General features: G+C 45.1%; 1 protein-coding gene across 2 annotated transcripts in view; it reads right to left on the bottom strand.

Annotated features, from left to right (window-relative positions):
- Nucleotides 1–15,211, bottom strand: part of LOC140388402 (serine/threonine-protein kinase WNK2-like) — a 282,238-nt gene that overhangs the window by 197,762 nt on the left and 69,265 nt on the right. For both annotated transcript variants that reach the window (XM_072472511.1, XM_072472512.1), the window contains exon 2: nucleotides 538–710. In XM_072472511.1, the coding sequence (XP_072328612.1) occupies nucleotides 538–710 (173 nt within the window). The remainder of the gene's footprint in view (nucleotides 1–537; nucleotides 711–15,211) is intronic.

Below are 15,211 nucleotides of genomic sequence, written 5' to 3'. Positions count from 1 at the left end.
GTGACATTTAAGGGGCATCTTGACAAATACATGAATCGGATGGGAATAGAGGGATACGGACCCAGGAAGTGTAGAAGATTGCAGTTTAGTCGGGCAGCATGGTCGGCATGGGCCTGGAAGGCCGAAGGGCCTGTTCCTGTGCTGTACTTTTCTTTGTTCTTTGATCGCGTCTATATTTTATCTGTATAATGGCACATATCTGAGAGGCTTCAAAGGTGATTTTTCTGTGATCAGTAGGGAATTTCGGTCGAGGTTTGTTACAAGTGACTTCAGGCCTTTGTAATTAAATAGTAATATAACTTTACATTTGCAGCATCTCCTGCAGATACAGAACTTTTCTAATCTTAAACCCCCACTCAATATTTCAATATGTAATAGATTTTCATTCCATTTATCAGCACAGTAAAATGTATACAATCATTTAACGTTTAATCAGCTTTATTCACTACACTGAAGAATATCATCTACTTCTTGATAAAAATGTAATAAACTATTTGCCAACAGAACCAATGCAAATATTTTAGATGAAATACTTACGTTTTCAAAGTTCCTGAGGTCATTAATTCAGTAACTAGGACAATGCATTTTTTCCCTTTCAGAGTACTTTCCCAAGAGTCATAAAATCGAACAATATTGGGATGCTGCAATCCTTTAAGCATTTCTGCCTCTTCTCGAAATCGTTGACGTTCTGCCTTTGCAAGTTTTCTGTCCTGCATGGAAAGTTAGAACAGAAGGTCCGATTTTAAAAATCTAATCATAAATTGAGGAGTGTACGATCAATGTTTTAATATGATTCCAGTTAAAAATGCAACCAAATCATTTTGCAGTACATTTACTAATTATACAAAGGCCGTGATGATCAATAATATGTAGGATTTTGTCATCTTAATTAACTATATAATTTCTCATTCTTGGTCAAATAGCATTCTCATTGCAGCTGTCAGTCTGAGATCAGTAGTTGTAGTGCAGGTTTGCTCACATTACCTGGCTGGTATTTGAATTCCACTGGCCTAAGCACGAGATGTGTGCATGGGTTTACACACCATGGTCAGCAAACTGCAGAGGACCATTTGACAGCCATGTTAAAGCTGTATTGTAAAATGCATATTCAGTTGTCTCAATATGCTTGTGTCCCACAATCTGGAAACTGTGCCTTTCCGATAAACTGCCCATAATGAGGAGTGTGCTCCCAGAAAGTACCACAGATCCGAACATAAAATCCCATAATGCACTTTATTCCATAAATTGGTTCATGCCACTTCCAGTACCAGCATATCTCTTTTTTCTTTTTATTGAGCTTTCATATTTTATATCCAAATTATAATCGATACATGATCAGAGAGAAAAACCCATGAAAAATCCACACATATTTACAAGCAAGCATCTTCAACTATGGCCGTGACCACCCCCACCCCCCCCCCCCCCCCCCCCCAACACCCCCTCCCCACACCCCTACCCCGTTAATTGGCATAACTATTGTACATTCTCCAATATGGCCGAGACACCATATTTACAGGTATTTGTATACAATTTGGTTTGGGCATTAGCTTGCCATCGGACCGGTCCCTTGTGGCTTTGTCCGTCCTGCTCGTACCTCATGTTCCTTTTTGTTTGCCTCCCCCCTCCCCCGCCTGCCTTCTTCCGATCCGTGGGTGGCGAATTTGATTTTCTCCAGCATGAGAAATTCCGGCAGGTCAGCCAGCCAACCTGCAACCTTGGAGGGTGCTGCCGAACGCCAGTCAAGCAGGATTCTCTGCCGTGCCCAGAACATGTGGGTGTGGTTGGCTGAGCCTCCCTGGTAGATTTCGCATTTGTCTTCCACCTCCGGGTAGAATTTGCTCATAAAAGCTCTGGTTAGGTGCGCTCTCTGTGCACCACCTTTAACTGTGTTAGCTTCAGCCCTGCACATGTGGAGGTGAAGTTCACCCTGTGCAGCGCTTCGATTCGGAGTCCTCCCCCTCCCTCTAAGGGAGGGGAAAAAGTTGCAAATGGACTTCGACTTGATAGTCACTGGGAAAGCAGTCAACCAACTCCGCCAGACATGGGGGACCTTTTGTGAACATGGAGACAAAGATAGCTGCCTGCTAGCTCACAATCTGAGAAAGCTGACAACTACAAAGAAAATAGCTCATGTTAAAGACAGAAGCGGCAGGCTAGTTTGCTGCACCAGAAAAAGATAAACAAAGCCTTCACAACCTTCTACCGAGGGTTGTACATCTCCGAGTCCCCCATAGGTAAACTCAGAGATGAAGCAATTCCGCGATGGACTGGACATGCCGGTCCGTGGGGGAAGATAAGAGATGGGGCCTAGAAGCACCAGAACCACTGGAATTGGGGGAAGTCATGGAAAGTATCAACTCCATGCAGAAGAGGAAGGCGCTGTGACCAGATTGATTCCTGGCAGACTACTACAACGAAATTGCTTCAGCACTGGCCCCCACACCTGCATGGGGTGTTCTCAGACTCGCTAGTCAACCAACACTGGCCCCAAGTCTCAAAGCCACGGATCCCAAAAAAGGACGAAGACCCGACTAATTGTGGGTCCTACAGGTCCACCTCACTCCTTAAAGTGGACGCAAAGATCCTGGCGAGGCGGCTGGAGAGCTGCGTGCCAGAGATAGTTGCGGAGAACCAGATGGGGCTTTGTCAAAGGCAGGCAGCTAACATCGAACATCGGGTGCCTACTGAAAGTGATACTGACCCCAACTGGGGAGAGAACACCAGAAGTAATCATGTTGGACGCAGAAAAATGCCTTCAACAGGGTCAAATGGCTGGAACGATTTGGGTTTGGGCCATGATTCACCTCCTGGATGAAACTGCTGTACAGTGCTCCCATGGTGAGCGTACACAAACACCATCATTGCTGTTTAAACCGGCCCAGACCAAATTCAGCTACCTGGAGATCCAATTGGCCCATGACTGGACACCAATCCATAAATGGTACCTGACAAGTCTGGTGGAGGAAGTCAGAAAGGACCTGCAGAGGTGGGGCTCACTCCCACTCTGCCCCTCAGGGAGGATACAGATGATCAAGATGAACGTGCTACCAGGTTCCTCTTCCTGTTCAGATCCCTCCTGATCTATATCCCCAAGGCTTTTTTCAACATAGTCGACAAGCTAATCATGGTGCGTGTAGGGGTGGGGGGGGGGGGGGGATCCAAAGAAGGTCCTGCAAAGGAGGGGGAACTGTGGAAGGCCTGGCCCTGCCAAACCTATAGTTCTACCACTGGGCGGCTACTGCAGAAAGAGTACAGGGATGGGTTAAGGAATCAGGAGCAGCAAAGAACATCGTAGCAGATAGCGGAGGTAGATATGTAATGGTGAGTGGCAGGCTGGAGGGAATGGAGGTCGTGTTGGTTAACGTGTATGCCCCAAACTGGGACGATGCGGGGATTTATGAGACGGATGCTGGGGCGTATACCGGACCTGGAGGTAGGAAACTTGATTTTAGGAGGGGACTTTAATACGGTGCTGGACCCGGGGCTAGATAGATCCAGCTCAAGGACCGAAGAAGGCCGGCAGCGGCCAAGGTACTTAAGGGGTTTATGGACCAAATGGGGGGAGTGGATCCATGGCGATTTCTTAGACCTAGGGCTAGGGAGTATTCCTTCTTCTCCCATGTCCATAAAGTGTACTCCCGGATAGATTTTTTTGTTTTGGGAAGGTCGTTGATCTCTAGGGTGGAAGAAGCTGAGTACTCAGCCATAGCGGTTTCGGATCATGCCCCACATTGGGTGGACCTGGAATTAGGAGAGGAAAGGGAGCAGAGAACACTCTGGCGATTAGATGTGGGACTGATGGCGGATGAGGGAGTGTGTGCAAGAGTGCGGGGGTGTATTGAGAGATACCTGGAGGTCAATGACGACGGCGAGGTCCCTGTGGGAGTGGTATGGGAAGCACTAAAAGCGGTGGTCAGAGGAGAGCTGATCTCCATTGGGGCCCACAAAAGGAAAACAGAGGCCAAGGAAAGGGAAAGATTACTGGGGGAGATTTTAAGGGTGGATAGGGAATTTGCAGAGACCCCGGAGGAGGAATTGTACAGGGAGAGGAGACGACTCCAGACGGAATTTGACCTTCTGACCACCAGAAAGGCGGAGGTACTGTGGAGGAAGGCACAGGGGAGGAGGTATGAATATGGGGAAAAGGCGAGTCGCCTGTTGGCTCATCAATTGCGAAAGAGGGCAGCAGCGAGGGAAATAGGAGGAATTAGAGACGAAAGGGGAGACACGGTGCGAAGGGGCAGGAAAGATAAATGAGGTGTTCAAGACCTTCTATGAGGAACTGTATAGGTCTCAACCCCCAGAGGGAGAGGAGGGATGCGGCAGTTCCTGGACCAATTGAGGTTCCCGAAAGTGGAGGAGCGGGGGGGTGGTAGGCCTGGGGGCACCGATTGGGGTGGACGAGGTTATTAAGGGACTGGGAAGCATGCAAGCAGGGAAGGCCCCAGGACCAGACGGGTTCCCGGTGGAGTATTACAGAAAATATGTGGACTTGTTGGCCCCGTTGATGGTGAGGACGTTCAATGAGGCCAGGAAAGGGGGGGACTCTACCCCCGACGATGTCGGAGGCGACGATATCGTTAATTTTGAAGAGGGATAAAGATCCGTTGCAGTGCGGGTCCTATAGACCCATTTCATTGTTGAACGTGGACGCCAAATTGTTGGCAAAGGTACTGGCATCGAGGATAGAGGACTGTGTCCCGGGGGGTGGTGCACGAAGACCAGACAGGGTTCGTAAAAGGGGAGACAACTGAATGTTAACGTGCGACGACTATTAGGGGTGATAATGATGCCCCCAGTGGAGGGGGAGGCAGAGATAGTGGCGGCAATGGACGCAGAGAAGGCATTTGATAGGGTGGAGTGGGAGTATTTATGGGAAGTGTTAAGGAGGTTTGGGTTTGGGAACGGGTTTATTAGCTGGGTTAGACTTCTTTATGGGGCTCCAACGGCAAGCGTAGTTACAGGTCGACATAGATCGGAGTATTTCCGACTATATAGGGGAACAAGACAGGGATGCCCGCTGTCTCCATTGTTGTTCGCGTTGGCAATTGAACCTCTGGCCATGGCGTTGAGAGACTCCAGGAAATGGAGAGGGGTGATTAGAGGGGGAGAAGAACACCGAGTCTCGTTATATGCGGATGACCTATTGTTATACGTGTCGGACCCAGCGGGGGGAATGATAGAGGTTATGCGAATTTTGAGGGGGTTCGGGGATTTCTCGGGGTATAGGCTAAACATGGGGAAGAGTGAATTATTTGTGATACATCCAGGGGACCAGAGTAGAGAGATAGAAGGCTTGCCTCTAAGGAAAGTGGAAAGAAACTTCCGATACCTGGGGATTCAGATCGCTAGGAGCTGGGGAACCTTGCACAGACTTAATCTGACACGGTTGGTAGAACAAATGGAGGAGGACTTCAAGAGGTGGGACATGCAGCCTCTATCGCTGGCGGGCAGGGTGCAAGCAATTAAGATGATGGTCCTCCCGAGGTTCTTATTTGTATTTCAATGTCTCCCTATACTAATCACTAAGACCTTTTTTAATAAAATAGACAGGAGCATCACGAGCTTCGTGTGGGCAGGGAAAGTTCCGAGAGTAAGGAGGGGGTTCCTTCAGCGTAGTAGGGACAGAGGAGGATTGGCACTACCGAACTTGGGCGATTACTATTGGGCCGCCAATGTGGCAATGATACGTAAATGGATGATGGAGGGTGAGGGAGCGGCGTGGGAAAGACTGGAGAGAAAGTCCTGTAAAGGGACGAGTTTAGAGGCGCTGGTGACGGCGCCGCTACCGATCTCACCTAAAAAGTTTACCACGAACCCGGTGGTGGCGGCAACATTGAATATCTGGGGACAGTGGAGGCGACAGAGAGGGGTGCGGGGAGCCCTGGTGGGGTCCCCAATCAGGAACAACCATAGGTTCGCCCCAGGAAGAATGGATGGAGGATTTCAGAGCTGGTTCCAGTTGGGAATTAGGAGGGTGGGAGATTTATTTATAGATGGGACTTTTGCGAGCTTGGGAGCATTGGAGGAAAAGTATAAGTTGCCCCGGGGAAATTTCTTGAGATATATGCAGGTGAGGGCATTTACTAGACAACAGGTGAGGGAATTTCCATTGCTCCCGACACAGGGGATACAGGACAGGGTGCTTTCAGGGGTGTGGGTCGGAGAGGGCAAGGTGTCAGAGATTTACCGAGAGATGAGGGAAGAGGGGGAGGAGTCGGTGGGCGAACTAAAAGGAAAGTGGGAAGAAGAACTAGGGGAGGAGATAGAGGAGGGTATGTGGGCTGATGCCCTAAGCAGGGTAAATTCCTCTTCCTCATGCGCCAGGCTTAGCCTGATTCAATTTAAGGTGCTACATAGAGCACACATAACGGGAGCAAGATTGAGCAGGTTCTTTGGAGTGGAGGACAAATGTGGGAGGTGTGGCGGGAGCCCGGCAAACCACGCACATATGTTTTGGGCATGCCCGGCACTGGAAGGGTATTGGAAGGGAGTGACGGGAGTGATTTCGCGGGTGGTGAGGGCCCGGGTCAAACCAGGCTGGGGGTTAGCTCTATTTGGAGTTGCGGAAGAGTCGGGAGTGCAGGAGGCGAAAGAGGCCGACGTTGTGGCCTTTGCGTCCCTAGTAGCCCGGCGCAGGATCCTACTCATGTGGAAGGAGGCGAAACCCCTCGGACTGGAGGCCTGGGTAAATGATATGGCGGGGTTCATCAAACTGGAGCAGATAAAGTTTGCCCTGAGAGGATCGGCTCAAGGGCTCACCAGGCGGTGGCAGCCATTTCTCGACTACCTAGGGGAACGTTAGAGGGAAGACAGATGACCAGCAGCAGCAACCCAGGGGGAGGGGGGGGGGGGGGGGGAGGGGGGGTTTAGTTTAGGTCAAAGATAAAGGGGTTTTGTTACTTGTGTATTGTTTAAAATTTCTGTATTGTTATTGTTGCGTTTGCTTTGTAAGAGGGGAAAAATTGTTGTTTGGGAAAAAATTTTCAATAAAACATTTATAAAAAAAAAAAAAAAAAAAGGAATCAGGAGCAGAGTGGGTGAGGATGGAGGAGAGTTCCTGCACTGGAACATCCCTCCGAGCTCTAGTTACAACCGCCCACTCATTCCTTCCCCATCCCATCACCACCTGGCCAAATACTCGAGAAGCCCAGTGGTAGTCGCCACACTCCGAATGTGGTACCAAATGAGGTAACACTTTGGCCCAACCAAAATGTCCACCGTAGCCTCCATCTGCAACAACCATAGGTTCACTCTCATAATAATGGGCACCACCTTTAAAAGGTGAAGACAGGATGAGAGGACTCTATCATCAGTGTACATGTCCCTAACCGCCAGAGTAGCGACCCTGGGGAACTCATGGAGCGGTTCCAGTTACCAAGAGGGAACGACCTGAGATACATTCAAGTCAAAAAACTTCCTCCGCAAAGAAATAACGATGTACCCCCAGATAACAGGACACTCACTAGTAGAAAGAATTTTGAACGTAGGCAACCTAGGGGAGGAGAGCTGTGGGGACATGTATGGGTGACTGCTTGAGGGGGTATACCCTCCCCTAAACAGACAATGAAATAAACGGGGAGGAGGGACTAAGCACATCATATTTTAATACATTATAAAGTAAAGCAAGTATCTGAAGCAGAGTAAAACAATTGAGTTGTATGTGCGAGCAGCAAGAACTCTGGAACAGTTGGAAGCACAATTTTTTTAAATTCTCAAATTCTTGAGAGGATTAGATATACAGTATTTGATATGATATTTTCTTTTAATATTAGAAAGAAATGCTACTGTTTCAGATTTTTCTTCAGTTTTACAATTTATCCCTCAAAGTTCATCTATCACTAACTGGGTTGGCCAGTGTGCTGAATCTTTGTTTATAGTTGTGCTATTCCTTCCTACTTTCAATGTCTGCTCTGTTTCGGAAGGCACCTCGTAAGTGATGTATAAATATTTGGAATCTTCATTAAAAGTTCCTAATTTAGAGGCTATGCTGCACTGGATATTTTATTTTCCAAACTTAAGATTTATCCAAGCTACTCAAGTCCCATCAAGTTATTTTCCAATCATTGTTCTGGTTTCAGAGTCAAGAACTCCTTTATATTTTAACTCCACAAGGCTAAAAACATCTTTTCCCATTCAAATAGCTGACCAATCATTTGATTTCATTACAAGGAATACTTATCTCCTCCGTTGTTTCCAGACTCTTGATGATTCCCTTATGGACTGATCTGATCTCACACATCTTCTCTACTGAGTAGTACTGCACTCCTGTATGCTTCACCCGATGCCCGTCTATGTATTTACATTTTGGTATTTATGTATGCCCTATGTTTTTTCCCATGTATGGAATGATCTGTCTGGACTGTAAACAAAACAATGCTTTTTACTGTACCTTGGTACATGTGACAATAAACAAATCCAGATCCAAATAGACACAAATTAAGAATTTATAACACTCAAATTCTATTTGTCTGACAAAAGTTAGATCTGCTCATCAGTTGCAAAAACTCGTAAGAGCAGAGACAGAACAAAATAAGTACATTTATATTCACATAACTCCTCCATTCAAACTAGTCAATCCTATGTGTGCTTAACATTGAGTAATTGAAACCTGATATCACCAGAGACATACTTAGTTCTAACAAGCTTTCTAAAGCACAACCTTAATTCAGTTTTCTTACAAAAGTAGGACCTTTTCAGGGTTGCTTCCTTACATTCTCTTTGCACTAACAGGACATTGTGTCTGCTTATTCTATTTAAATAGGAGTACTCTCCCATCACCTCATTGCACCCCGCGCCCCCCAAAAAATCTTCCATTCACCCCAGAGACAGCTTCAATTCTGCAATAATCTTCTCTCAAATTTCCTTTTTTTCCCCTTGTAGATTAGCATGGCTAATTCAGCAAATAATTTAAAATGGTGCATGTTAGCATTTTAGGTTGGGAAAGTTGAGGATGACCAGCTGTTCGAGGGAGCTCAGGACGTCTGTGAGTGATGTGGGAGGAGCCCTGCGAAACATGTGCATATGTATTGGGCCTGCCCGAACCTGGAAGGGTTTTGGAGGACAGTTTTCAGCACATGGATATGGAGCCCAATCCCCTAGAAGCTATATTCTGGGTGTCAGACTGCCCGGAGCTGCAGGCCAGTGCGGGGACAGATATCTTGGCCTTCGCCTCGCTGATTGCTCGCAGACGGGTCTTGTTGGGGTGGAAGTCAGCTTCTCCACCCTGTGCCTTGGCATGGCAGGGAGACCTATGGAGTTTTTGGCCCCGGAGTAAGTGAAATTTGCTCTCAGGGAGGCGAGTGATGGGTTCTACAATAGTTGGGGTTTGTTCATTTTGCATTTTGGAGAGTTGGTTAATGTTGACTGATGAAGGAGGGGTGGTGGGGGTGAGGAAGGGGGTTTAATGTGTAGGGGGGGTTGTTGTGTTTGTTGTAAAAATGTTGAAAATTTGGAACAAAATACTTTTTTAAAAAATGATATATATTTTGCCTAGACAGTGAACCTATATTTTGGTCGGAAAAATGGGAAGGCAACTTATTATCCAAATAGGGAGACACGTTTGGGTGCTCCGTTGCAGAGGGATCTGGGGGTGCTTGTTCAGGAGTTACAGAAAACTAACATGCAGGTACAGCAGATAATAAAGCAAGCGAATGGAATGTTGGTATTTATAGCAAATGGCATAGAGTACAAAGATAAGGAAATGTTGTTGCAACTATACAAGGCATTGGTGAGACCACACCTGCAGTATTATTCACAGTTTTGGCCCCATTATTTGAGGAAAGATGTAGTGGCGTTGGAGGCAGTTCAGAGGTGGTTCACTAGGTTGATTCCAGAGATGAGGGATTTGTCATATGAAGAGAAATTGAACAGTTTAGGCCTATACTCTCTAGAGTTTAGAAGAATGAGGGGAGATCAAATTGAGGTATTCAAGATGATAAAAGGGATGGATAGAGTAGACATGGAGTGGATGTTTCCTCTTGTGGGGCATTCTAGAACAAGAGGTACAAAAGCATAAGAGGTAGCAAATTTAAAACAAAGTTGAGGAGAAACTACTTCTCCAAAAGGGTTGTAAATCTGTGGAATTTGCTACCCCAGAGTGCGGTGGATGCTGGGACAGTGAGTAAATTTAAGGAGGAGTTACAACAGACTTTTAATTGGTAATGGTTTGAAGAGTTATGGAGAATAGGCAGAACGGTGGAGTTAAGGAAGGGTGAGATGAGCCATGATCAAATGGCAGAGCAGACTTAATAGGCCAAATGGCCTAATTCTGCTCCTATATCTTACGAACTTATATGGTCTTCCAAAATGCTAAAAACATCCTCATCCATTGCTAGTATATAATGGTGCTTTATGAGAAACATTATATATATTTTTTAACAGCACAAGAGCATCTAGTTTGTTCTTAAACCACCACTTACTCATGGCAAGGAAGGGAATCTACCATCCCTAACTGATATGGCCTACACAGTACTCCAATCCACATGTTCACTTTGAACAGTTCTGAAGTGGCCTTGTAAAACACCAACTTGAAAATATCCTTCAACAATAAATCAAAAACTTTCAGCAGCTCAAAGTATCTTCTTGGGGGAACTAGGAATGGGAATGAAATATGCAACGCAAGAATCATCCACACCAGAACATTTCTTAAAAAGACCATTATTGCACATTATACCTGCACCAATTTTCAGAGTTATCTTAAGGCCTATTCTTCATACCTTTAAACATTAAAAAAATATTGCATCCTCATCACAAAAGGCATGATGCAAAAGCCATGTGTGCCCCCGTGATTCAAAAACAAAGCTTTTTGTATATCGAAAGTTTAAGAACACATTATCCCTTCCCACCAGACGATCTTCCTCACCTTGTGGTGCATTTCACTGTTCCCTAATGTCCCCAAAACCACATTGGTCACTTGCATTTTTACACCTAGTCAAGCTCAGTTTAGATATTGTTCCCTCAATTGAACACCGTACATGAACTAATATTTTTGGTTCAATAGACATGAGATTCTTGTACATTTGTCTTTTAAACTGGAGATGTGCAATTTTGAAATGGTTATGAATTGCTTGATTAAGAAATAAAATGGCTGACTCAGAGCCATTGAATTTTGATCATCTACTTATCCCTCCTGGGGATAAATGACAACTGATTCCAATTATCAGGCATTGAATTAAGGAGGATGCGGATAGAAAATCAGTTATATGCCATTGTCAGTTGTTGATCTTTGTATTAAAATTACTGAGCCCCTCAGTAATGCACTACACTGAACTGTCAACCAAGATAATCTACTCAAGTCTTAAACTCATTCTTCTGATAGTTGCAAAAAAAATAAGTGCTACCACTGAGCCAAGCTTGACATTTTGGTTTTACAGCCAGGACTTTAAAATAGGATTTATCTGTAACGTTTGAAACATTTCCTATGTTCACAGGTCACAAAATAAGATTTACCATAGTCTTTCATACTTGTAAGATCAGCACAAGCTGGCTAATCTCTTATGGTATTGTTTATGATTAGTCACATGTAACAGCACATCTTTGAGCCATGCCTGACAAAATGGCAGATGGTTACATTTGGAAAAGGTGGTATCAGGGCTGAATAGTATGGATTAGGCAACCTAAATTATAGAAGTAGGCATTACCGTATTCCTAAATCCTAACAATTGGAAATGGTATGAGAAACAAAAATGTATACAACATGTGAAAAATGTTGTCGCTGGACATGCATCCTATGTCCATATTAATATTGGAAATTGGCTGTTTGTGCTACTCTTAATTGCACTTTTGCATTTGAAATTTAACATTTAGAATTGCATCACCATTCCTCCCTGTAGCTGTGTTGGTGCTATTCTGCTGTACTTGAGAAACCATTGTTGTTACATTAATATGCCCAATAAAATGAAATGTCCCTAAATACTCAAAAGCATGGATAGTTTCACAATGTTAGTACTGTAAACATGCCAGACTAGTGTTAGATCGGTCTCATCTTTAAAAAATGCTGCTGTTAGACTCAAGTGGCCAAGTTAATACGCTATTAATGTAATGTACTTCTTTTTAACCTCAGTTGTTAATTTACTTTCATACAGGTTATAATTACAGGCTATTTTCAGTTCATGCCTGTATTGTTTCTCAAAGAATCTTCAATGCCCTAAATTAATACTGTTTGTTGGATATCTTGCAATATTATATTTTTCAAAATTTAAAGATGATTGTTGAGTACTATCACCAAAGTTCTAAAATAGCAACTTAATGAAAAGTTAACATTTGCTAGATTCAAATTTAAACACAATTCGGTGGTAGAATTGTTGAGCTTTTCCAGATTCAAGTCCAGGGCTCGAGCATAAAAATCTATGGTGATACTCCAATGCAGTACTGAGGGAGCTGCACTATAGGAGGTGCCACCTTTTGGGCCAGACGTTAAACAGAGAGCCCATCTGCCTGCCTGAGTGGATGTAAAATACTTCCTATGAAAAGCAGAGTTATCCACTTCATCCTGGTCAATATTTATCTCTCAGCCCGTGGGTGAGGAGGGTGTTTTGGAGAGGGGGCAAGGCGGGGGCGGGCATTGCTAGGTTTCATGAATTATAATCTTTATTATTGTCATAAGTACGCTTACATTAACACTGCAATGAAGTTACTGTGAAAATCCCTTAGTTGCCACACTCCGGCACCTGTTCAGGTACACATGGGGGGGGGGGGGGGGGGGGGGGGAATTCAGAATGTCCAAATTACCTAACAGCACGTCTTTCGGGACTTGTGGGAGGAAACTGGAGCACCCGGAGGAAACCCACGCATTCACGAGGAAAACATGCAGACTCCGCACAGACAGTGCCCAAGCCAGTAATCGAACCAGGACCCTGGTGCTGTGAAGCAACAGTGCTAACCACTTGCGCTACCATGCTGCCATTACTGGGCGGTGAACATCGCGATTGTGAGGAAATGGGCTGTGGAGATGGGGTTATTGTGGAGGCGGATGGAGGAGGCCTTGTGTAGAGGGACAAGTCTGAGGGCACTGTTGTTGGCACCCCTTCCATTCTCGCCAGTCCGGGCTGGGACGTGGAAAGAGGCTCTGCGGAGGGTGAACGTGTCCTCATTGTGTGCAAGGTTAAGCCTCATCCAGTTTAAGATGGTGCATAGGGCCCACATGATGATTGTAAGAATGATCTGGTTCTTTGCAGGGGTGGAGGATAGGTGTGGGCGGCGAAACACGTCCACATGTTTTGGCATGTCAGAGGTTGAGGGGACTCTCAGATGTGATGTCCAAGATTCTGGGGGTGGGGGTGAGGGTGGCCTCCCCAAGTCCGGAGGTGACGATTTTCGGTGTGTCGGAATATCCAGATTTCCAGGTGGGGAGAGAGATAGATGTATTGGCCTTTGCCTGGAGACGGATCTTGTTGAGTTAGCGGGACTCGGAGCCACCAAAAGAGAGGGTATGGGTGAGTGACCTGGCAGAATTCCTTCAGTTTGAGAAGGTCAAGTTTGACTTGCGCAGATCGGAGGAGGGGTCCACCAGGAGGTGTAAACCGTTCATTGATTTCTTCAAGGTGAATTGAGGGGTCAGCGGGGTGGGGATAAGGGGGAAAAATTAGCAAGGCAGGGTGAGCTGGGGTGTTGGGGCCCTGTGGTTTCTGTTCATGTTGATCTTCTGATGTTTTCACGTACATGTAAAATGCCTTTAATAAAAATATATATATTTCTTAATTATCTCAGTCAACATCACAATAAACAGATCATCATCTTCACTTTGCTGAGCACATATTGGTTGCTGTGTTTTCTACAGTATAACACGGATTACATTTTTTTTAAAAAACCTTCTCACTGGCTGTCGGGTGCTGAGACATTGGGTGGGCATGAAAAGCACTATATAAATGCATGTCTTACATTTTTTCCTCTTCTCTTTGGAGCGGAGTAGCAGAAGAAATGGATAAAATAAAGTTGATTAAAGTTTGATTTGGAATTTAATGAGGAATTAATATTTTGCTTTGCAAGTCGGCTAATTTTTTTAAAAAAATTATGTTGATAGATAACATCCAGTGCTGAATTCTACTACAACAGCATTGCATTTCTATTATCATAGATTATCATAGAATTTACAGTGCAGAAGGAGGCCATTCGGCCCATCGAGTCTGCACCGGCTCTTGGAAAGAGCGCCCTACCCAAGGTCAACACCGCCACCCTATCCCCATAACCCAGTAACCCCACCCAACACTAAGGGCAATTTTGGACACTAAGGGCAATTTATCATGGCCAATCCACCTAACCTGCACATCTTTGGACTGTGGGAGGAAACCGGAGCACCCGGAGGAAACCCACGCACACACGGGGAGGACGTGCAGACTCCGCACAGACAGTGACCCAAGCCGGAATCGAACCCGGGACCCTGGAGCTGTGAAGCAATTGTGCTAGCCACAAGGCCACCGTGCTGCCCTATGAAAATGCTTTTGATGCAGCAATGCTTTGCCAGCCCTCAGGTTAATAACAGCAAGACACTAAAATACTGCCCAGCTCAGCTTTTTGAAACAATGTATTGCATTACAGATGCATTATCTACACACTAAAAAGAGATGTGTTCCATAGTCAAATACAAAGCTCTTCAATCTGACCTCCACCTTCTAAACAATATGCCTATTTATGCTGGGAAATTTGCAAGCAAAAAAGATGCTTTCCAATTTGGATGGTTCAGTAGCATACATAATTACACTATGAGAAGTGCTGCTTTTCAAAATTCATTACATTGTTTGTACTAATTCTTGGACAAAGATCAATTATCTACAGATGTGTGCAACAGGAATCTTAGGCTAATGAGACTGCCCTGATTTAACTAAACCTGCCGAATCTGATTGAACCTTTGGTCTTGGATGCTTTATTTTAAGTTTACAAGTGACTTAAAATTGCTTCCTTCTACCGAGCGAAAGGGGAATGGAGTAGAACGTACACAGTTTTTAAGGAGGTGCTGAAAATTATGCTGAATGTCAAAAACAAGGTTTTATTATCCGCATGATTGTTCTTTCAGGAAAAAAAGTGATCCTGTAATGAAATGAACGAAAATCGCTTGTTGTCACAAGTAGGCTTCAAATGAAGTTACTGTGAAAAGCCGCTAGTCACCACATTCCAGCGCCTGTTCAGGGAGGCTGATACGGGAATTGAACTGTGCTGCTGGGCTGCCTTGGTCTGTTTTCAAAGCCAGCGATTTAGCCCTGTGCTAACAGCC

The sequence above is a fragment of the Scyliorhinus torazame genome, chromosome 13, assembly GCF_047496885.1.
Source record: "Scyliorhinus torazame isolate Kashiwa2021f chromosome 13, sScyTor2.1, whole genome shotgun sequence".
NCBI lineage: Eukaryota > Metazoa > Chordata > Chondrichthyes > Carcharhiniformes > Scyliorhinidae > Scyliorhinus > Scyliorhinus torazame.
Note: the sequence above shows the minus strand (reverse complement) of the source record. Positions and strands in the feature narration are given on the sequence as shown.